Source organism: Choloepus didactylus, chromosome 15, assembly GCF_015220235.1.
Source record: "Choloepus didactylus isolate mChoDid1 chromosome 15, mChoDid1.pri, whole genome shotgun sequence".
Taxonomy (NCBI): domain Eukaryota; kingdom Metazoa; phylum Chordata; class Mammalia; order Pilosa; family Megalonychidae; genus Choloepus; species Choloepus didactylus.
In genome coordinates, this window is record NC_051321.1 from 30522270 (window position 1) to 30547430 (window position 25161).

The 25161-nt window shown below is 38.6% G+C and overlaps 1 protein-coding gene across 3 annotated transcripts in view; it reads right to left on the reverse strand.

Annotated features, from left to right (window-relative positions):
• Nucleotides 1-25161, reverse strand: part of CNNM2 (cyclin and CBS domain divalent metal cation transport mediator 2) — a 152047-nt gene that overhangs the window by 24791 nt on the left and 102095 nt on the right. For all 3 annotated transcript variants that reach the window (XR_005211997.1, XM_037805073.1, XM_037805074.1), the window contains exon 2: nucleotides 1859-2002. Coding sequence is in view for 2 of the 3 variants with exons in the window: in XM_037805073.1 (XP_037661001.1) it covers nucleotides 1859-2002 (144 nt within the window). In the remaining variant the exon portion in view is untranslated. The remainder of the gene's footprint in view (nucleotides 1-1858; nucleotides 2003-25161) is intronic.

A 25161-nucleotide genomic window follows, 5' to 3' on the forward strand; every position in this document is an offset into this window, starting at 1 on the left:
AACTGGTCAGCTCTGCTGTGGTAACAAAAAGCAGCCATGCACACACAACACATAAATGAATGAGCATGGCTGTTTTCCAATAAAACTTTATTTATGGACACTAAAATTTGAATTTCATACAATTTTCATGTGTCACAAAATATTTTTCCTTTTTTGATTTTTTTTCCAATCATTTCAAAATGTAAAAAACTGTTCCTAGCTCCCAGGCCATACAAAAACAGATGGTGGGAGCTCATGAGCTACAGTTTGCTGACCCCTGATCCAGATGATGTCTAATGTAAAACCATTTTCGAGTATTTTTCTGGACAAAGTAACAACTTTAAATTAGTTTTTTTTTTTTCCCCTTGATCAAGACCCCAATCACTTGCTTTTTCCCTGAGAATCATGAGTCACTGAATTACCATTTCCTGCCAAGGGCAAAACTGATTGATCACTCAGGCTTTTTCTGGGGAGAAGATGATCACAACTTACAATTTACTTCTGCCTCAAATTCTTTTGAGAAGCAGACAGTACAAATCAATACAAAATTTAAGAATAATTTTCTAATGGCAATGGCAGTCATCATTCCTGATCTATCTAGATCAAAAAGACGAGTTTCAAAAACACACCTGAAATCACAAGTTCAGCATATCATATCAGTAAGCCAAATTCAGGCAACACTTTCATATGCAATCAGTCTGATTAAGCTTCAGAAGAAGTTAAACTAACATTTATATAGAACTGAAGTGCAAACATAAGACATCCTAAATGTTATAACCTTCTTATGATGAATATTATCCCTGTGGAAACATATAAACATACAAGGGCAGACCTGGTATTAAACAGTCACGTGTGGAAGGATGAGAATGTAAACACACAAATAACAATATTCCCTATTATGAGACCTCTGAATACTCTCCCAGTGTCAAAAGGGTATAACTGACAGGGGAAAGTGTGTGTTTAGCTAATTCTGTTCCATTGGGACTGAATAAATGTGCTCTGCTTTGAGCTAAGCGGGTGTTATCCCCAGTCCCTCAGACAATGAAATGGTCCACTTCCCCCTCCAAGACATGTTTTACAAGCCAAACAAGATAAACAGATCCCAGATGCTCTCTCTCTCAAGCCTTGGGCCATCTCTGGCACTATGACAGTCTTGAAAAAGTCTAAGAGCAAGGCTGAGGAAGAAGGTTTAAACTCCAGAGTCTAACAGTCCAGTCATGACTTAAATGAAACAGACTTCCGATTTAACACTCAGCCCAGGATCATGCCTATTCCTAGGCAAGTGAGGTGTGGATACTCACCTCTTCCTGCCTTGAGCCACGTATTAACCCCCACCCCCAAAAAAAGAAGGCCCCCTGCGCCCCCACCACTCCTACTCCCGTCCCCACCCAGACAAAATTATATGTACAAACTCCCCTCTACCTCTGACTCATGGGTTCTGGAACAAGGAAATTTAAACAGTTGTTACCCATCAATTCAACAATTTCCACTTACCTATTAAGTACTTGAATTAGGGACTTAAGTAGAAACAGATATTTATCTGAAAATAATTTAGCTAGTTATATAAAATGAAAATTTAGCAAAGAACAATTTTGTTTTACACATGTCAATAAAGTTAAAGTGGTAGGCATCAAACTTTTCTGCTCAGGGTAAGCAATGTCCTGATTATAGATAGATGCACCTGGTTTTCCAAGAAAGCCTTTAATGCCATTTGACATTACAGGATCGGCCTCTTTTTCCCCTCTGATGAAGAGACTAGGATACACTAATAGGTTGTACACACTGCTACATGCGTAGTACATAGACATGTCAGATGACTCACACAACAGGACAAAAAAGCAAAGGTTTGGGGAAACTGCACTCAGACAATGCTACTCACTATATAAATCTGTTTCATCTAGAATCTCAGATTTGATGATTTCTTCAATCACATCTTCTAATGTGACAATTCCCAGAACTTCATAAAATGGATCCCCTTCTCCTTCGTTGTTTACCCGCTGCACAATAGCCAGGTGAGATTTACCTTCAAGAAAAGAAAAAGTTTAAGAGGTAATTGTCAGAATGTCCTGAATGAAGTCATACAAATAGCAGCAAACATAGATACCAAATTTTCAAAGTCTGGGTTTCAGCCTTTAGAAATCATGTGGAAATATCACAAACAAATGGGCCAGCTTCATAAGCCATGAAAAGTAAGACAAGTTAAGCCAGAAAGGTGTTATCTTCTACATACATTGTACTGCACCGCGGTTCTTTGGCTCCTAATGGATTTGGTCTTCAGTAGTATCAGCTCTTCCTTAGTAACCTTACTAACAACCACCACTTTACTTTAGGAGAGCAGTTCTCCATGTATGGTCCACAGAACCCAAGGAATCTCCAAGACCCTTTCAGGAGGCCAGCAAGGTCAAACTATTTTCACGATCATACTAAGATATTATTTGCTTTTTTCACTGTGTTGGTATTTGAACTGATGGTAGGAAAGCAATGGTGGGTAAAACTGCTGAGGTCTCAGCACAAATCAAGGCAGCGGCAGCAGACAGTGCTAGTGGTCATTATATTCGCTGCCGCCACCACACACTCACAGTAAAAGAAAGAAAAGTCCATTTCTCTTAGGAGTGTCCTTACTGAAACAGTAAAAGTTATTAATTCTATTAAATCTTCACCCTTGAGTATATCTCAATATTCTAAGTGACAGAATGGTAAGTACCATCAACACTTACACTGCATTCTGAAGTCTGAGAATTGTCTTAAGGAAAAGCACTTGGGTGATTGAGTTGTGAGTTGAACTAGCCTTTTGTTGTTGTTGTTGAACAACATTTTTACTTGAAAGAATGACCAACAGACAAATTATGGTTATTCAACTTGGATATCTGGCAGACATTTTCTAAAAATGAACAAAGTGAGCCTGTCACGTAAATAAAAACAACTGACAGCATTTGATGCCAATGACAAAATTTGAGCCTTCAAGTGAAAATCAGAATTGTGGAACACTTGTGTCCACCACCGAAAAGCTTGACAGTTTCTCAATAGTTAAAGACTTTTCTGATGAGACAGGTGATGATATCAACAAACGTGATTTGTTTGACATCATACAATGAAATGTGTTAACATTTCAAAATGTACATAACTCGTTGAACCCATATTTTACAAATGACCATTGCACGATGTTACAAAATCATGTATGGGTGCAAAATCCATTCAGAATGCAAGACAATCAATGGATTTTTTTAAATAAACATTTTATTTTGTAATACTTTTAGATTTACAGAAAAGTTGCAAAGATAGTACAGTACAGAGAGTTCCTGTAGAGCCCTCAACCAGTTTCCCCAGTGTTTAACATCTGACGTTACCATGGTCCAATTGTCAAAACTAAGAAACTGACATTGATACTTTATCAATGTAAACTCCAGACTTTATTTGGATTTCACCATTTTCCATTAAATTCTCTTTCTGTTGCAGGATCCAATCCAGGGTACTACATTGCATTTAGTTGTCATGGCTCCCTAGTCTCCTGTGATCTGTGACAGTTTCTCCGTCTTTCCTCGTGTTTTCCTTTTTGGAAATACTGTCCACATCCCTGTAGAAGGCCCCCCAATCTGGGTTTGTCTGATGTTTTCCTCATGATTAGACTGGGATTATGGGTTTTCTAGTCACATCATCTCAGGGAGTACATGATAGCCACACGACGTCAACTGAGGATGTTCACACCTTCATCACTGGGTTAAGGTAGTGTCTGCCAGGTTTCTCCACTATAGTTACTAATTGTTCCCTCTCCCTAACTCTGTTCTTTGGAAAGGAGTCATTGTCTCGCTTACCCTTAAAGCAGAGGTGGGGGAGCAGTGGGAATTAAGTTCTACCTCCTGGAGGAAGGGATAACTATATCTTATTTGGAAGGGGAGTATCTATTATTATTTGGAATTCTTCTATAGGTACATTTCAGACCAATGAGTTTTAATGTAACAGAATATGAAATGTTCATTGGTATTGTTTCAGATTCTACACTGCAACTACTCTTTAAGAAACTACCACCTGTGGAGTTTTAGTGTAGGTTCAAAAAAAGAATATCCAATATTGTTCAAAAAGATTACTAAAATATTTCTCCCTTTTCCAAATACATATATGTGAGGCCAAAACAGTTCACTGCAATAAACTGAATGCAGAAGAAGGTATGAAAATCCAGCTGTGTTCTAATAAGCAAAATAATAGATTTGCAAAAGGGCAAAATGACGACACACTGAGTAATTTTTGTTGTTGTTGCTTTGGGAAATGCAGTTTTTAAATCAAAATGTTATTTATGTTAACATGCAACGGAGTTTTTCAAAATGACTTAAAAGGTAAATGTTTTAAATTTCTCAGTTTTAATTTCAAGTACAGTAAATATCAAAAAATATCACCCACATAAACAAAAGCTCAAGGGTCCTCAATAATTTAAGAGTTAAGAAGGAGCCTACGACAAAAAAGTTTAAGAACCACTCCTTTAGGAGATGGTCAGAGGAAGAACATGAGCTCTGAAGCCGGAAGGTTCTGGATTTGAATTCCAGCATTGTCACTTATCAGCTGTATAACCATGAGCAAACTACAGGACTTTCCTATGTCTCAGTCCCCTCATCTCTAAAACTAGGCTCATAATAATTGCTACTGCATAGGGCTGCTATAAAGATCAAAGACAACACTGGTACCTATCAAAGACAGGGCCCGGCATCCAGTGGGTGCTCACATATGGTAACTACTATTATGTCATTGATATTTTCCTTCAATTCTAAGGCACCATTAACTTACTTCCTTAGTCAAAGAAAAAAAAGTACACTAAATGTACTAAGTGATTACAAGATCCATTTCAATTTCAGAAAGATCATCTCTCTCAAATTTATCTCTCAATCTCCAATATCGGCTCTTCCCAATCGAAGACATATGAGACACATGAAATGTATCTATAAATTAAGCCAAATGGACATGATCTGAAAACTTCATGATAAATTAACACAAATATTATTTTAAATGACAGTGTGCATGCATATGTATGAATGAGTGTGTTTGAGGGGGTGAGGGCTTTAAATAAAGTTTACTTAAAACTTCCACTTGGGTGAGTTCACACAGACATAGCCAGCCAAACTAAAAACATTCTCTGAAGGCCAGTTCTGATCAAGTTCCCAGCACTTATTTAAAAACTGGCTTTGGTTCTGTATGTTTATTAGCCCTTTTCTTAATCCTGTGGTCTGTCCCTTTCTGCGCTGCCTCAGACCCCTTTGTAGGCAACAATGCCTGGAAGCCTAGAAGTTTAGGTCCTTAGACAATTAGGCATCTGAACAATTTTCATCCCTAGCCTGCTCACGCTCAAAGAATGAAAATATTTTGAACAAATTAGACTAGGAAGGAAACTTATCAGCAATAGATATAAACACTGCATCAGGTCAAGCCAATTCTAGTCTAGTCAATTCAGTTTGTGTGTCCGTGAGCCTCTCACATCTGCTTTCCCAAGGACCCCACATAAGCAGTTAAAAATTCTTGTGAATGCTGTCTGCCGAAAGTTAAATTCTTTTGCTATTCCCAGCTTGTGATCATTTAAAAGGAATTTTCCAAAGCAAGGTCTAATATTAGACTCAAAATGAAGTTTCCATTCCACTGAGGCGCTATTCTCACCAAAGTAACTACTGCATAATCAGATTGTCTTGGAGCAATTCGTTTAAATGCAGATGGACATACTTGAAATACCAGCTTGATACACCAGCAGATCTGGCTGGAAAGGGCCTTACTCTAGAAGAACTTATTCATGTGAATTAGACTTCTTGGACTGAAAATTATGAAATATCATTAGCTAATGAATGCCTGTTTGCTGGGGAGCCATTCCCACCTCACCTCTAATGTTAGAGCCACTGCATCTACCCTAAAGTCATATTCTTTTAGCTCTGGAATTCCTGGTGAGAAGTTCTGATTTCAGAACCACCTTTTCCATGCACAATGCAAAAAAATGACATCTGTCTTCTCCACTCATACTTTCAGAGAAAAGCCATGCAATGCACATTCCCCACTTAACTGTCCAGTAGGAAATTGAGTTTTCAAAAGGATTGAGCAAAAGGAAAATGTAATCAGTTTTTCAAAACAGAAATTTTAAAACCTGAGCTCTCATATGGCCTTTTTTAATGCAATTTTATTGAGATATATTCATACACCATATAATCCATCCAAAGTATACAATCAACGGCTCACAGTATCAACATACAGTTGTGCATCCATTGCCACAATTGATTTTAGAACATTTTCATTACTCCAAAGAAAAAAATAAAAATAAAAAAGAACACCCAGACATCCCATATCCTTTATCTCCCCCTATAATTTATATATATTTTTTTGTCTTTATTTTATTACTTATCTGCCCATACAATGGATAAAACGGTGTGTCAGTCACAAGGTTTTCACAATCACGTTCCCATGATAAAAGCTATAAATCATCAAGTCTACTTGATTATAGTTCAACAAATTCAGGTACTACCTTCTAGCTATTCTAACACACTAGAAACTAAAAAGGAATATCAACATAATGCATAAGAATAACCTCCAGAATGACCTCTTGGCTCCATTTGAAATCTTTTAGCTACTGAAACTTTATTTTCTTTTCCCCCTTCTGGTCGAGAAGGCATTCTCAATCCCACAATGCCAGGGCCAAGCTCATCCCTAGGAGTCATGTCCCACGTTGCCAGGGAGACTTATATCCCTGGGAGTCATGTCTCACATAGGGGGAAGGGCAGTGAGTTTATTTGCAGAGTTGGCTGGGAGAGAGAGCCACATCTGAGCAACCAAAGAGGTTCACTGGCAGTAACTCTTAGGCATAATTATAAGTAGGCTTAGCTTCTCCTTTGCAGGAATAAGTTTCATAAGAGTAAGCCCCAAGATCAAGGCCTGACTTATTAAATTGGGAGTCCCTAATGTTGCGAGAATATCAGGAATTCCCCAGGTGGGGAAGTTTAATATTTCCACATTTTCCCCCAGTCCTCAAGGGAACTTTGCAAATACTTTTATTTTCTGCCTAATGCAATCTTGTAGGTGCAGACTTTATTAGTCTTTTGATTAGGGTGGAAACTTTTATTATAGTGTTTCCATGGAGATGTGACTCACCCAACTGTGGGCGAGGTCTTTGATTAAATTATCCATGGAGATGTGACCCCACCCATTCCAGGTGGGTCTTAATTAGATCACTGGAGTACTTTAAGAAAGCTCACAGAAACAAAGAGCTTAGAGAAGCTGAGAGTCACATGTTGGAGAGCAGCTAATAGCCAACACAGACAAAGATGGGTGGAGACACTGGGACATGCAGACAGAAGGACGTTTGGAGATGCTAAGTTAAGAGATGAAGCCCAGAATTTGCCCCAGAGAAGCTAAGGGAGGACTCCCAGATGCTTAGAGAGATATGCCGTGGTAGAACAAGCAAAGATTCACAAGAGCCGAGAGAGAGAAGCTAAGGGAGACAGAAGCCCAGAGACGTTTTGGAGAAAGTATTTTGAAACCAGAACCCAGGAGCAAAGGACAAGCAGACGCCAGCCCTGTGCCTTCTCAGCTAACAGAGGTGTTCTGGACACCATGGGCCTTTCTTCAGCGAAGACATTCTCTTGTTGAAGCCTTAGTTTAAACGCCTTTATGGACATCTGTCAACTAATAAATCCCCCTTAGCCGATCCATTTCTGGCATTTTGCATAACAGCAGCTTTAGCAAACCGGAACACCACCCAAAATACTCTGGGATGTATCAAGGTATTATATTAACCCGTACAGAATAACAAGATCTCATTCCCTATTCGAGGTTCTATGTAATTATGTTGTTTGAATAAATAGACCACACAGGTTAAATTAGATAGTGTGCTACAGAGAATAAAAACTTTGAACAAAATAAACATCTCTTAAATAACAGTTAAAACTCAGAAATAGATGTGATAGCTCTAAGAGCTTACAATCTAGGAACCTTTACAATAAGCCTCATTAAACATTCTGTACTCCTGCATCATCGATTGCCCAATCTCTGCCCACATTCAATCCTCAAATAGGGCCTTTTCTTAACTTGAGTGTTGGAAGAGTTAAGACTAAAAGCAGAAAAGGAATTCTGGGAAAACTGACCATGAACTGATGGATTCTTAACTTCCAAAGGAAAGAATGAAAACACAGTAATCAATAAGATACATAATTATAGATATTAAATAACAAAAGCTTTTAAATCTACATAGATTAAATATAGTCGATGAACTGCACATGAACAGATAAAGCATAAATTGCTGTCAGAATCAGGACTCGGAGAGAGCCCTTTTTGGCAAATGGAAGAGGTCCTGCAGTAGTCTAAGTACACTGGACTGTCCTGAAACTTAAACTCCTAGCCTCTCCTCTCAGTCTGGTCCTAGAATCTAAGCAGGCCTGTTTTCAGAATGAGAGCTCTGGGACTATGAATCAGTTCAAATTCAGAATCAAGCGCAAATTGTTACAAAATAATAACCTAGATTGTTCGTATTTTGTTACCTGCTATATGCTCAAGGCAGGACATTACACAGATAAAATTATAAGGACCATTTCTTCATTGTGAGATAGACTAAGACACTAAAAGAATCATCTATACAATTTAGAATTGGTATCAAATTTCTGCCCCTTCCTGCTTCCACTGATCACCAAATCAAAGCTTATCATTTGCTTATTTCCCTAGATTGGTAAACCAGCCCCCAAATGGTGGAGGGTTACCACATTTACAACTTTGAACCTCACACAACCCTATACTCAAATGTTGAATGACAGATAACATTTGCATTTTGTTTGGAATTATCAACAGGATAGGATTAGGCTGACAAAGGGTATCTATAACCACCTGATGAAAACATGGACTGATTTGCTATCACATGAGACTTATATCAATGAAGCAAACTGGAACAATAGACTCATTGAAATAGCTAAGGAAGCCAAGAGGGTGGATGAAGTAGACTGGAATTAGGAACAACCTGACATAGCTATACTAATAAAAAGTGGCATACAGTAAGTAGTCAAAAACCTAATAATGTGAGCACAAGGCAAACAGGGCCTGTGGGGTCCCAAAATGCCACTCAAACAGCAAGAAGAATACAAACAGAAGACTCAGTAATGAGAAACTCAAGCCAAACATTTTATATTCCCCATTATTGCTGTGTTGCACAACTCCAGGGGGCACCCTTAACACAGAATGCAATGTCAAATGGTTCCCCTGAAGTTGTGCATGACTGTGGGGCCCTTTCACTAACAGGGCAAATGAAGCATTTGAGATGCCTCTGTTTTCAAAGGACTTCCATTTTATCTAACATAAAAATTCTAGTTATGACTCAATAAGTTGGAATCATTAAAGCTCCTAGGAGGGAACTTTATGAAACTAGTGAAAAAGAAATAAATGCTCTACAAATCAGAACTTAGGTCCCAGATAACTAATAAACAAAATGAGATGGATGTATTGTAAAGGACATATCTAAGATCTCCCAAGGAAATCAGTTTGCATATTAACAGTCAAAGAAGTCAACACACTATTTAAATAGCATATAATTAGAATTGGATTTAGTCTGATTGACAAAAAGTGAAAAAACTGATCAGTTTGATAATATATGAGATAATATATGTGAACATCACTTACAAGCTGTAAAATACTATGCTATATAAGTATCAATGAACTCTAGTCACACAATTTCCATCTATTCATTCAGTAAATATCTACTGAATACCTAATCTGGGCCAGGCCCATACCACAGGGAACAAAGCTCTAGCCCTCAAGAAGCTTACCTTCTAGTGGGGGACAGATACAGTAACAGAAACAATGAAAAAGTGTATCAGATGGCGTTAAATGGAGAATAAAAAGGGAGGGTGGGGTTACATTAACATAGGATGGTAAGGTGACAGTTGAGCAAAGTCGAAGGACATGAAGGAGCCAAACCACACAGATATGGGGCTAGGTGGGATGTTCCAGGTGGAGGGAACAGCAAAGGCCCTGAAGAGGGAGAAGCTTGATATGCATGAGAAAAAGCAAGGAGCCCAGTGTGGATGAACAGAGTGAGCAAGAAGGAAAGGGGTAAAGATAAGGGGTGTGTGTGCTGGGAGGTGCAGATCGTGTAACTGTTATTAAGACTTCAGCCTTCGCTCTGAGTGAAGTGGGAAGTCACTCACTGGAAGGTTCTATGCAGACGAGTGTCATTTTAAAAAGCTCACTCTGGCTGCTGGTGGGAAGGGGATGGCAGTGGGAAAGGGCAGAAGCAGGGAAACACAGTTAGAAAGCTATTTCAGTAATCCAAATGAGAGGATGGTGGCTCGCACTAGGTGATGAAAAGTACTTGGATTCTGGATACATATTTTAGGAAGCATCAACAGGATTTGCTGATGGATTGAATATGGGGGCAGGAGAGAAAGAGAAGATTCAAGGCTGACTGAGGTTTTGGCCTGAACAACTGGAAGGACAGACTTGTTTACTGAGGAGGTCTGTGGAAGGGACAAGTTTGTAACAGAGAAATCTATTCAGCTTTAGACACGATAGGTTTGAGAACTTCCATCCTAATGGAAATGTCAAATAGGCAGTTAGATCCGTGAGTCCAAGATTCAAGAGAGAAAGAGAGATGTGGGCTACAGACCAAAAGTTGGGAGCCATCACTACATAGATGGTAGTGAAAGCCAGAAACCGAGTAAGACCACCCAGGGAGTGGAAGTGGAAAAGAGATCCAAGCACTGAGTCCTGAGGTGTGCCAAAGTTTTATAGGTTGGGAAACTGAGTTATAACCAAAAGGGGGACTGCAGTGTGATCAGTGGGGTAAAGAGAATAAAGCGAATGATGTCTTGGAAGCCAAATTAAAAAAACAGTTAATTGGTAGAGATTAGCCAAAAGTATCAAATGCAGTGAAAAGGTTGTGAAAGACGATTTTGGTGACAAAAGATGCTCAAGAAAAGAAAGGTCATAGATGAAGAATCTGAAGATTACAGTTTAGATGACATGCCCAAGGGCTCTGGAGTCCCTGTCCAGGGTCACTTCCACCATAGCCCTTCCTGCTTCTAACAAGGAGACACAAACTGTCCTGTTTCTGCCAGGGAACCTGAACCAGAGAGGAAAGGCTTAAGTCATTAGGACAGAATGCAACTTGTCTATAGGGGAACTTCCTCCCCCAAAATAATGTTTCCCTCTTTGAGTCTGCACCTCTAGAAATAACACTACTACATTTCTAATCATCAGGCTTAAAACCCTGAAATCATCTTTGTCTCTTCTCTCCCTCATTCCTCCCCACCCTTTTTTTCCCTTTTCTTATTGAAGAATATACACATACATACACACATACAGTAAAGTGCATAAAATGCACAGCACAATATAACCACTACTTTGACTTCAATCACCATAGATTAGTTTTGCATATCCTTGGAACATTCTATAAATGGAATAATAAATCATATAACTCTATTGTGTTTGATATTCATCCATGCTGTTGTGTGATCACAGTTTGTTCTTTTCTTATTGCCATGTATTATTCCACTGGATAAATTTACCACTATTTATCTATCCTCCTGTTAATGGATGTGTAGATTATTCCAGTTTGAGGCTACTATGAAGAAAGCTGCTGTGAACACTCTGGTACATGCATTTTGGGGGACAAATGTACTGATTTCTCTTGGGTATACCCTAGGAATGGGATCACTCAGTCACAGGGTAGGTGAATATTTAACTTTAGTAGATATTAACAGTTTTCTAAAGTGTTTGGACCAATTTACACTCCCAGCAATGTTTGAGAGTTTAGCTGCTTCACATCCTGGCCAACTTGGTACTGTCTTAAAAATTTTAGCTCTCTCCCTCACTCTTTAACTCCAATGAATTGTTAAACCCTATGACTCACAACTTCTTTAAATTTACTCCTTCCCATCATATAACTATACCCTCCAGACAAACTTGCTATCTGTATTTTACACCCATGCCTTCCCAGACTCATGCCCTTGTTCATATTGCCCCTTCTGCATTCAATACTCTTCTCCCAGCTAGTCTTAATTCTCAGAACACGTCTATCTCTTTCTTAAACTATATATGATTTTCTACTTCGTATTATAATTATCAGATGTACATGTTTTATCCTTCTTGTGAGAAGAAACAGTGTCTTATCCACTTTTGTATTGCTCACAGCTTTAAGCACATTCCTTCTGCCACAGGAGGTCATCCACAAATGTCTACTTAAGAAATGGAGTGGAGATGGAGTATTGGCCATGTGCTGAAATTATCAAAGACTCTGAAGAAGTGAGGGTCCTAGAAGTGGGTTGGAATCAGTGAGGACTGGGAGGGAGAAGAGAGAATGTGTGGATGGTATTGACAGCAAGAAGAACATATAAAGCCCTTCTTGTCAGCCTCCTTGAGTTAAGGAGATTAGAAGAAGAGGACTCCATTGGAGGCACAAGCAGAAAGGTACTGTGAGGAGAAAGCCAAGTTCCACTAAGGAGGCAGGAGAGTTCAGGGATAAGTTAGGGCACAGTTGAGGTACCGAGTGGCAGGTGAGGCTGGAAGAGGCAAGCATGGATGACCTGCCTGAGGAATCAAACAGAAGGGCCAAGAGAATTCAGAGCAGAAACACAGTAACCATGGCCTACAGGAGTGAATGAGGCAGGAAGCTGGGGGTGGGAGCAAGGAGCAGGGAACAGGTAACAGAGAGTGATAAGAGAAGCGGACCAGTAAGTTAAGCAGACCTCAGGATCCAAGGTGAATACAGCCCTACTTATGGTCTCTCCTGTAGGGCTTCCTCTCCCCAACTCCAACCCCTACTCTTGGTTGATAGTAGGTCCCTAAAGGATAAAGAGATCACATAGTAGTCCAGCAATGTATTATCTCATGATGAATGAGTGGCAGTACAACTTCACAATAAGACCACTGATTCAGAATAAAGACAACTGTATTTAGTAATATCTAGAATACTGTGTTCAGGTCTAGGTCCTGCATGTTACAAGAGGCAAACTGAAATGCATACCGAAGAGAACCACCAAGATACTAAAAGATGCATAAACCATGTCACATGAAGCACAATTAAAGAAACCAGAGAAATTTTTAGCTAGAAGAGAGAGAAACCTGGGCAGGAAAGAGACATGACTATAGTCTTCAAATGTCTGAACTGAAAGGCAATCACCTGGTTTTTGTGCCTCCTAGATCCAACAACTTGTTACCTGTACCCTTAGACCTCAGTTTAGCACAAGGTTAACTATCTTCCTGATTAGATTATACACTCCTCGACAGGGCCTCTCTTTTACTTATCTTTATATTATTCCTCATACCCATCCCTCAGCCCCTGCCAAGTCTAGCACAACACAAAAGAAGCTGACAGTGTTGTTGAAGTAAATGTCAAAGCTATTAGATGGGTGAAGGTTTAGCTCTATTCTCTTTACTTATTTCCTGAAGGCAGAACATGATTCCATGGTTAGAGGTCATGAGAAGGTAAATGTTATCTTAATATATAAAAGAAAATGCTAACAATCAACCCAGGGCTGGGTTATGTTGCTCTGTGGGTCAGCAAAATCCAATCCCTGGTGATGTCTAAGCAGATGTTGCCAATGATACGGTAGGTGAAGTTGTGCTGGATGATCTCTGAGGTCCCTTCCGGTTCAAGAATGTTAGAATTCTGAGATCCTGTTAAATGTAAATGGTGACAAGCAGCACTTGTCAGCTTCCTGGCTTTTTATTTTTTTCCTTGTACAATGTCATTATAGTTTTATTCATAATAGCAAAACTTTGGTTACCATCTAGTGCTCATCAATAAGAGAATGGGAAATCAAACTGTGGTGTAATCAAAAAACTGCATACCTCTCAGCAATATAAAGAATGAACTGATTTGTGCAACAACATGGATAAACCTAAATACTATTATGCTGTGTAAAGATGCTTTATTCAAAAGAGGTCATACTGAGTGTCTCATTTATATGAATTTCTAGAACAGGCAAAATAATACATGGCAAAAATAATCAACACAGTAGATGTCTCTGAGATTGTCGACAGTGGAAATTGATGGGAAAGGTCATAAGGGAGCTTTTTGCATCTTCTAATTTTGATAGGGATTTGAGTTATCCAGGTGTATGAATTTTCAAAACTCAGGATGGAACACCTAACATTCGTGCAATTCAATGTATGTAAATTTTACTGGCAAAAAAACATATATTGAACTCCAGTTAATGGTAGGCATGCTGAAATGTTTGGGTGATGAATACTGATGTCTGCAACTTATTTTTGATTACATTAAAACATACAAAGGATTGATGGATAAATGGATAGACCAATGGATAGATATGTGATGCATCAAATACAGCAGAATGTTAACTGAAGAATATTGGTGTAGATATATGGGTATTCACTATACTATTCTATAAACTTGTCTGTGTGTTTGGAAATACTCATAATTAAACTTTAGGAAAAATTACAGAGGATAATTGGCGGGTCCTAAATGCATTCCTCCCTTTAGTTCCAACCCTACTTCACACAGTATCAAGCAAAGCTTGAAATATGAGAAAGGCCAACCTCCCATAAGGGTAGTTAATAAGCATTTTAGTGCTAACACGCAAATGATTCTCCCATTCTATGATTGGCCTGCCCAATGTAATATATTTTTTTCAGATTTTATTGAGATATATTAATTTATCATATATTCCACCCAAAGTACACAATCAATATCTCATATTATCACCTAGTTGTGCAATCATCACACTCAATTTTAGTTTTCACTGCTCCAAAAATAAAATTATCAGATAGAAACACAAAAAAGAAAACCCAAAACACCCCATATCCCTTCTCTCCCCCTATTATTGACCCCTAATATTGGTGTGGCACACCAGTTACTGTATATAAAAGATTAAAGTATTACTGTTAACTATAGCCTGTAGCTTGCAATAGGTAGCTTTTCTGTTTTTAAAGGGGACACCATAAAACAGTGGAACAAGAACAAAAAATTCTACCTAAACATCCTACCAGAACCTCAAAAAGCATAAAATCAAGCTCAACCCCAGAAAACCAGCACTATCTCCTGAGTTTCCTGTTTCTATTCTCAGTATCATTCTAGTCATCAGGAAATCTCAGAATTCTCCTTGACTCTAATCCCTTGTATCCTAATGCTAGCATCCCCCAAATCCTGCTCATTCTTTCTCTACAGCTCATCCTCACTTCTCTCTTACCCTAGACGAAATTACCTTACTTCTAAATTATTTATCTGGTCTGTCCACTCCAGTCTCTTCCCTACTCCTATATACTCAAAGCTAAAACTTACTAAACCACAACACAATCATAGCATTCCATTGCTTAAAAGTGCTCCATTTCCCATCAACTAACAAATTAAGAGGACTTTTCTTAGGGTGGTGGTTCAAAGGCCAACATAACCTGCTCCCCAACCCCTTAGCATTCCTTCCTTTGATCTCAATAATCTTCTTACGCGCTCACAGTCCAGCCAATCAAACGACTTGATTTTCTCCAATCACAACCTCTTGGGCTTTACTTCTCCCTTCCCCAGTGAGCAACGCTCTCCTTGCTATCCTGATCCTTTTACCTCTGTTTAATCCATTGTAATGTTGCCCTTAATTTATAACTCAACTCTCACCTTTACCAGGAAGCCTATTCTATTCCCCAAAGGTAGAAATGACTTTCACCTTTCTGAATTCCCATGGCGTTATCTGAATTTCTCGTAAGGCATGTGTCTCTTTCTGCCTTAAATTAAGGTTTGTGCTCTGTCCCCTGCTAGAGTGAAAGCTCCTTGTTTCTCACACATCTCCCACAGCACCTGGCTTGACACCCACCCACCACGCAGAACAGGTAGGAAGGAGCTTATCCTCAGGGGAAGGGGCAGCAATTGCAGTATCCCCCACCCCTTCTCACTCACTGCCCTGTCACTGCCACTCTTGGGCTCTGGGAGTGCATGGGTCCCTACAGCCTCATTAGTCTCAATAGTAGGCAGGTGTTTTTCTTACCCATTTCCCCCATCAAATCAACAGCTGCAAAATTAAAATTAAAATACACCCTCAATTATAAACTGCATAACAGAAACACATAAAGCCATTTTCTCACAGATTTTTTAAAATGAATACATACAGGCCTTGCAGGCCTTCTACCAACTAATATGGTAATATTATAATATGAGCTACAATGGTTAAACCTGCTTAAGGTGATGCAATACAATCTCACTGGGGAGCTATCGCCTAGCTATTTCTGTACTGTTTAAAGCTAAAATGAAAACAAAATAACAAACTTCATGTTAAAAAAAAAAAAAGCACTTATTTTACCTTACCATCCCTACCAGAGCTAAGTACATTTTTTCCAATTGAACTTTCCCACCATAAAACACACCAGAAAAATGTGACACAGATCTTAAAATAGTACTATATAAATAATACATGGGTATATATATAGAAGCATTTGCTGTATATAGAAATCACTGGTTTTAACTGATGATAACTGTTGCTATTCTGGGAGACAAAAGCCCCCTTTTACCAAAAACTTTACTACTTCCAAAAGTTCCACTGGCTGACAGTAAGTGGGGTGGCCAAAGTCTCCCTAGCAGGAAAGCTCCTCCACTCCAGGCATGAGGGGCCCTCGAGGCCAGCACAACCTTACTCCCACCCACTTAGGCCTCCACTGCATGACTGCCTGCGAGATTTACTGGTCTCCTAAAAAAATTTTTAAGTCATTTTGGTGAGGGTACAGGTTTATTTGATACAGACAGTATTTCCTAATAGGATCATTTCCTGGATAGAATGCTGAATTTATTCTGCTTTCAAGGCATTGGCTCTTTGGCCACCCAAACTACTCTGAAAGAAGGGAGGCAGCTGCTCATTGAGGTGACAGATCTCAAGGGACTCTTGTGTTTTGAGGTAGATGCGAGACTGAACGGTCCTTGGTACAGTGTGGGAAGCAGCAGGAGTCAGAGCATCGAGGCCAGGTTGACCAGGTCCAGTTCCTCAATACTCCTCCCCAGAGAAACCTTTCTTACTGTCCCAGGCTTCCTTGTGTTCTCTATAGAACATCTGTTTTAAACTAAGTTTGGTCCCACCTTCCCATTCTTCATTGTAATTTCTTATTCTATAACCCCAAGAGAGAAATACATGAAAAAGAGAAAAGATTTAAGTTGAAAAATCTCTTTTAGGACCAATTAATGTTGAAAAGAATTACATTTGTAGGTATTTTTAAAGTGCTACTATTTAATTCTTGTTGATTGGTTGAATTTCACTTCTCAATAAAAGTATCCATGTAATAGGATTAAAAATATCATACACTGAGTCAAATCAATACATCTGGTTTTCAGATTTTGGCAGTGTACCAACAGAGATTTGGGGAAGGGTATGGCTGCCTTTAAAGACATCAACATTTACGTATTTAGGAAAGTTCCTGAAACATATTTAAACTGTAGACACCTGCCAGGCATACTGAAGGCATACAAAGATTTGTTGAATGAATGAATGTGAAATTTTATCTAAATCCTTCTTTCAACATATATTTATTGTCAATCTACACAACTTTCTGGTTTAAAATATTGCATTTGTCCTAAAACTATCTCCTGCACATATCTAGAGGTTTCCTCTGAACTTAAAATATTTTAGGTTTTGTCTGACTTATTTTCAAAGCTATAATCATGTCTTCTCTCAGCCATCATCATTACAGAATGAAGACATCTTTTTACAGGATGCCCAATATTTTATCACAGAATTTGACCTTTATTTTCACAAAAATTTTTATATTAAAACATTAACATGCTTGTTGTAAAATTTTAAACAATTAAAAACTGTACAATGTTGGGGGGAAAAACAGCAAATGAACTCTATCCCATGCACACTGCCTAGGGGTACCAGAGTAGACAGTTAACAGCAGTTTTTTTCTACACACATACACCCATACACACCTACCTTGATTTTTACCACTATTTTTAAAACATCTACCATGCTGTCCCTGGGACATGACTTCAAATTCACCAGATAACAAAACACTGATATTCCAAATAGAGCTACAGTACAAAGCTGCTAAATACAAATAATTTAATGTTTCTCAATCAAATTCTTTTCTTTTCTATGAATATACCACATTACCTGTATTACAGTTATTTATGTATCTGTAACCTCACTGAGTTCAGGGACTATATGGCATGCACATACTAAGTATTCAATAAACTTTTGTTAAACAACTTTAAGGCAGCAAACTTTCCCACTTATATCAAAGAATCTAGAAGTGAATGACAAGCAAGGCTTTCTGTAAACTATATATGATTCTAAATATGCACACACAAAACTGCACCAATTCAGATTCTTCAAATTATGAATATGTGCTGATTCAGACATAGAGACATGTGATCAGAGTTGGTCCTCTTCCCGGGGAAATGAAACCATCATTAGTAAAATTCAAGAGACACACCAAGAGGTAAAAAGCACTTTCAGTCAGGGTCCAAGAATCCCCTGTTAAAAGTTAGAAAGATAACTGTTATGAAGCCGAAGCCCCCCTTCACGTACACCACTGGACCCTTACATATGCCCAGAATGGCATCTCTAATACCTAACACACTGTAGGCATTTAATAAATCTTTGCTGGATAGAATCAAATAAAAACCCTGAAAGTAAAACAGGCCCAGGTAGTGTTATCTGCATTTGCAGAAAAGGAAACTTAAGTTGAGTGGTTGTAAGACTTGTCCAAAACCAATGGCTAGTAAATGATAGAGCCTAATAAAGCAAAGTCTTCTGATTCCCAATTCAACTACACTCAACAGTCACCTATACTTTTCTCACCAGGCATACCTTCTTCCACTCATCAAAGATACAATGAATATGGATACCAAGCACAGGGCTAAGTATATATAGATGTCTACCACCTTAAGAAAACATGATTATTTTTAAAGAGATGAATCAGAAAATGATTATTCACATTATGAAAGGATTCTTTGTTTTGCAAAATGGATCCTTTTTTAATTGAACTTTCTATGCTGAGATTGCTGGCATTAACATGCAGCTGTAAGAAATAACAGAGAGACCTGTGCACTTTTACCCAGTTTCCCACAATGGCAAGAACTTGTAAAACTGTAGTACGATAGCACAATAGCACAACCAGGATATTGACAAGATACAGAAAGTTTCCATCAACACATGGATCCCTCCTGAGGCCCTTTTATAGCCACACTCACCTCCCCATGCACTCCCCAAAACTGATCATTTTAATAGCTTCTCTGGTGAAATAAGTGCTTGGTATTCTATTGACAGTGGCTCTTAAGCTTTAGCTTTTAAATTTTTAAATTAAAAAAAAAAAAAATCTCACAAATGGCAATAGGAAAACATTTTTCACTCAACAAAAATCTGTTTTATGTTCAACTTTGGAAAACCCCCAAGATTGGGGTCTGTGCTGGTTTGGATGTATTATGTCCCCCAAAACACCATGTTCTTTAATGCTGTCTTGTGAGGGCAGATGTATTAGTGTTGATTAGGTTGGAATCTTTGGATTGGGTTGTTTCCATGGAGGTGTGACTCACCCAACTGTGGGTAATAACTTTGACTGGATTATTTCCATGGAGGTGTGGCACCACACATTCAACATGGGTCTTAATTAAATCACTGGAGGCCTATAAAAGAGCTCACAGACAGAAGGAGCTCGCTGCTACAGCCAAGAGAGACATTTTGGAGATGACCGTTGAAAGCAGACTTTTGCTGACACTTTGCTCTGGAGGAGCTAAGAGAAGACAAAACACCCCAAGAGCAACATTTTGAAGAATGCACAGGAGCTGAGAGAGGAGCTGGAATACAACCTGGGATCAGCAGATGCCAGCCACGTGCCTTCGCAGCTAACAGATTTTCCAGACGCCGCTGGCCTTCCTTCAGTGAAGGTATACTTGTGTTGAAGCCTTACTTTGGACATTTCCATGGGCTTCAGACTGTAAATTTGTAACCAAATAAACTCCCTTTATAAAAGTCAATCCATTTCTGGTATTTGGCATAACAGCAGCATTAGCAAACCTGAACAGGGTCCAATCCTGACAAGATAAATTAACCATGCTTCCTTGGTTGAGGCAAATGGAGCAAAGTAACGTAACTGTGAATGCTCAGACAGGACTGTTTCTAGAAAACAGCAGAGACACTGGCCTTGTGTATTTAATAAGTTTCTGCAGAGGTACCTTTGTAGAATTATTACTTTCCAGGCAGCTCTTCCTTGGCTTCCCTCAATGTGATAGCTTACTAATATATCAACTTGGATACGCAACAGTTCCCAGTAGTTCAATTATACACTAATCTAGATTCTGCCAAGAAGTGATTTTGCAAATGTAATTAAAGTCCCTAATCAGTTGATTTCAAGTACGGGACATCATCCTGGGGAGGCCTGACTTAATTAGTCGGATGACCTTAAAAGCAAGGCATTTGGGTGATGAATGCACAACTATAAGATGGTACTGTGAACAGCTGATTGTACACCATGGATGACTGTATGATATGTGAAAATATCTCAATAAAACAGAATTTAAAAAAAAAAAAAACAAGGCAAAGATTGTCAGGGGGAGAGAAGAAATCCTACCTGTGGACAACTGCTTCAGCCCATGCCTGTGGGGTTTCCACCTGTTCATGATCTTCCCTTCTTGGCAGCCTGCCAACTGACTTTGAACTTTCATAGAGCATCTCCACCAGATAAGCCAGTTCCTTATAATAAGTCCCTTTACGTATATATGTAAGGGTATGTGTGTGTGCGTGTACACATAGGTAAGTAGGCGTGTGGGTGTGCACATAGGTAGGTGTGTACGTAGATAGGTAGGGGTGTGGGTGTGTATGTAGGTAGGTAGCGGTGTGGGTATGCAGGTAGGTAGATGTGTCTGTTGTGTATATGTAGGTAGGTGTGTCTGTAGGTAGGTAGGTGTGTCTGTGTGTGTAGGCAGGTAGATAGGGGTATGGGTGTATTTAGGTAGGTATCTGTGTAGATGTACATATAGATGTAGATATAATCTCCTACTAGTTCTGCTTCTCTAGTTTAACCCTGACTAATATACCCAGGATCCACATCTCAAAAGAGATTTAGAAAGCAGATATTTAAAAAAAACTAGGATTAAACTAAGTTTTCATTTTCCAAACTCATGAACAACTGATCCTCACTATGCAGTCAAGCTATGTGAGTGTGCTGTCCCAGAGAGACCTGCTCAATGAACTTCCTGATGGAAATCGCAGACAGACATAGCAAGTATGCCTGTTAACTTTTTAAAACAAAAAGTTAACCTAGACTAAACTGTGGTTGTGTTTAAAAGGCAAGAAGCCAAATCATTTACTTCTATCCATCCAAGCAGACTACCTTATCAAAGACAAGCCCTCCCTACTAAGTTAGGATTCCAGGCCACAAACTATGGATGGGCTCACATTCCCACACCACCTTTAGCTTGTTCCCCATTTTTGTTTTTTTCTCTAGTCTTGCTGCCAGATACTTTAGCCAGAAATTCAAAGTGAGGCAATTAATGTAAGATTCCAGTCATTGTGTGACTTGCTTAATGGCTCATCCAAATGACCTGTGAGAAAATCTCATGAATCAACAGAACAGAAACTCAAGAGGTTTTTTTTTTTCCCTTTAATCCTCTCTCCCAGAGTATTTAAAGACTTGGATTTTCCCATCTTTTGGGGAAATATTTTCTTATAAATAGTGAGGCACGCCGGGCATCTCTGCTTCATCTTTTTTGGTGGTCTGTAACACTCACTGTACACTTACTGGAATGTTTTCCTAGTAAATGGTCAGGAGTGGACAACATGGCTAGGACAAAAGATGGCTTTCAGGCTGAGATGATGGGAACCTCATCTTTCCCAAGAGACAGGTAGTTCTTCTACAGAACTGAGGGGTTTATTTTGGAACCAATGAGTCTATTTCTGTCTTTCTTTCAGACTTGTATCCTTCATGAGGATGGTAAATAAGGACGGACTATACTTGTTAGGTAACAGTCTAACAGATTAGTAATAGTTCAACATAACCGATAATTATAGGGAGAGATTTTTTAAAAAGGAATATACTTCCCTGCTAAAGCCAAATTTTAGTGTTTTATTTTTATGATTTGCTCCTCTGTTCCTTTCCTTATATGTCTTAATTTTTGGACCAACAATCATTACAACTTTGTTTTTGTGATCTAAGCTTCTTATTTTCAATTAAACTAATTTCTCGGATGATTTCTATAACACAAATAAACAAGATCAGTAACAAAAATGGTCTTGTGAGATTCAGAGAGAACAAAAATTACCTAAGCCTAGACAATATGCTAAAAAATACATATACTGCAGAACAAACCATACCATACATTTGCTTTAGTAGCAAGCATTTTAAGGAGTGGTTATCAGTTCTTTTTTAACCTTCTCAACGGGGAAACTAGTAGTTGGTTTTGTAAAAAGAAGAAAGACCTATTATCTCCTTTTCTCCCTCAAGCCTCCTCTTTCCAGGAAGTCCTTCCTGAAGACCCCAATTTGGAACAAGGAGGTGGAGTTGCTCTTAGTTAATAATCAAGTAATATGAAGGAAAAGAGCTATCAAAATTATTAAAACATCATGAATACTGAAGTTGGAAGGAAAATTGAAAATTCATCTCACTCAAATTCTTACCAGATTACTAATCCCTTCTGTGGATTTCATGCAAATAATAAACTTGAAAATATAATGAAAAGGGCAAAAATACTTTGAGGTTTTCCTTATTGTCCTGGGATAAAAGAAGCCCTAGCATTTTACTCTTCTGTTTCTTGTCCCCAGACACCTCAGACACTTTAAACACTTCATTGTTATTACAGAGGAGAAAAAAAGATAAAATCAGATGACAAAATTTTTTTTCTATTCTAAATTCTTTCACAATTCCCTCCCACTATTCCTAATATCTATCTTCCCTTCCCCCAGTATCTCTTAAAAATGTTTATGAACAAAAGAGGTTTTTTTATGTCTATTAGGAAAAAAATCGCCATCGAAATTTCCATCAATTGAAGTCCAGTTAAATAAATTTTAGTACTTCCATAAATGGAATACTATGCAGCTATTAAAAAGTATCAAAGTAGATCTACATAAATTGTTATGAAAAGGTACCCAGAACACATTACTAGGAAAAAAAAACTGTAGAATATTATATATAGCATGACCCCTTTTGTATTAATTGTATATACATAAAAAAATTATGGAAGGAAATAGCTAACAGTGGCATGTCGATCAAAATTTGATTGTAGGACTGTTACAAGATAGTGCCCTACAGAGTAATTCTTAATTCTGATTTATTTAATCTATTTGGTTCTCAACAAAAAAGGAAAAAGTGGTAGATTTATAATTGCATACACTGCATTATTAATTAATATTGGTATTAGACACCTCTAAGCACCACTTCAAAATCCTCTGGGTCCCACTGCTGCAGCGACCAGTTCCAAGCAAGCTTTGATAGCTCCATTCTCGTACAATCAGACATGGTCTCATCAGTCCAGCTCAATGTGCCTCTCATTTCCTACATCGCACTTTTCTTGAAATCTACTCTGCAATTATGCATATGTAACCCAGAAATGAGGAGGAGCTACTACCTGTGGGACAAATATCTCCCCTTTTGTCCTTGAGCAGACAATTCTGAGAGCATTTCAAATGGCTCCTCAAAAAGTCCTAGTGGGATTGAACACCTGCTGCCAGTCAATGCACTATCACATCCTTGAATTTTCTTTGCCTCCTTCCCATTTCACTTCCCTTTTCCTGAAATGCTACTCTCTGGGATCACATTCCAAATAAACTCCCTGTACGCAAGCCTTTCCCTTAGGCTAGCTTTCAGGCTAAGACAGTATCAGATAAGTGGAAAATTTTCTACCAACTGGTTTCTGGCTTCATACATTTCCTCCACTTCTAATCCCATGATTCCAATGCCAGATGAGTTAGGACACATTCACATTTGATACACTGACCCCGTACCTTTGTGTCACAACACTGGGTGAATTGGCACAGTGGGCAGGAATATGTCTGGAAGTCATTCCAACACTGGGATGGTTAGCAAGCACTATACATTGATATCCCATATCTGATATCTATACATCCCACTAACCCCAAACTGAATGTAAACCCAGATCAACTTCCTCATAGCTGGAGCCCAAAAATGCCCTGGACCACTCCAATATCACTGGACACAAGATGAATGAGAGAGGGTAAGTCAAAGTAGAAAGAAAAAAATTGACAAATCATAGCTATATCTTTAGTTAGCGAATTTTACAAAACCCTATGGCCTTGTGGCCAGGCCTTGGAAGAGGCCCATGAATGTGAGGAGCACTTAAGCCTAAGCTTGATTGCTTCAGAGTAAATCTGCTTTACACTATGAACTCATCAAACAACTGCAAGAAAGAGACGTATAACCCATAGACTGATAACTCGAGTTTATATGCTACTACCACCCCCAGCCCAATCTTCTCTTCTAAGCTTCAGATATAAAAATATCCCTACTGCCTTAGTCCTCTTCACCTGTCTTACTAGCATCTCAAATTCAACATGTCCAAAAATAAATCTAACATCATCTTTACCAAATCAGTTCCTCCAACTTTAATTCTCTTACTGACTAATGACACCAGTATACAACAAATGTAAAATGTGGGAGTCATCTTAGAGTCCTCTTTTTCACTCCGCTACAATAAACATTACCAAACACTGTTAAATTCTAAATTTCACACAACTTCCTAAATGTCTATGACTCTCTCCCATATTCTCCATTCTCATTACCAGCTCACCTTAGTTACAAGTCCTCATTTTTTTCTCTCTTCTGTATTTCAACAACCTTCTAATATATCTTTCTACCTTTAATGTAACCCCCTGAAATCACCTCACTGATGTCATAGTAATCTTCTAAAAAGTAAATCTGAACATGTTAGTCCTCCCCTGCTTAAAATTCTTCAGTGGTTTCCCATGACGTTCAGGATGGTTTAAGCACTTCAGTGTGACCTAATGCCTGTCAAGAGATGATCCCTCACTCCTTCTCTAACCCCATCACTTACCTTTGCTCATTCCATGCCAAAGTACACTTTGCAATCTCCCAAACTAGACATGCTATTTACCGGTCTCTTTGCAAGGACACTTTCCTCCCTTGTCTCCCTTACTCTTTTTTTTTTTTTTTAAATAAATTCAAAGTTATATGAACAGTTGCAAAAACAATACTAGCCCCATACACAGAATTCCATCATACCCTGACCGTCCCTACCCCGGTAGCTCAATCCACCAACTTTAACTTGCTGTCACGTTG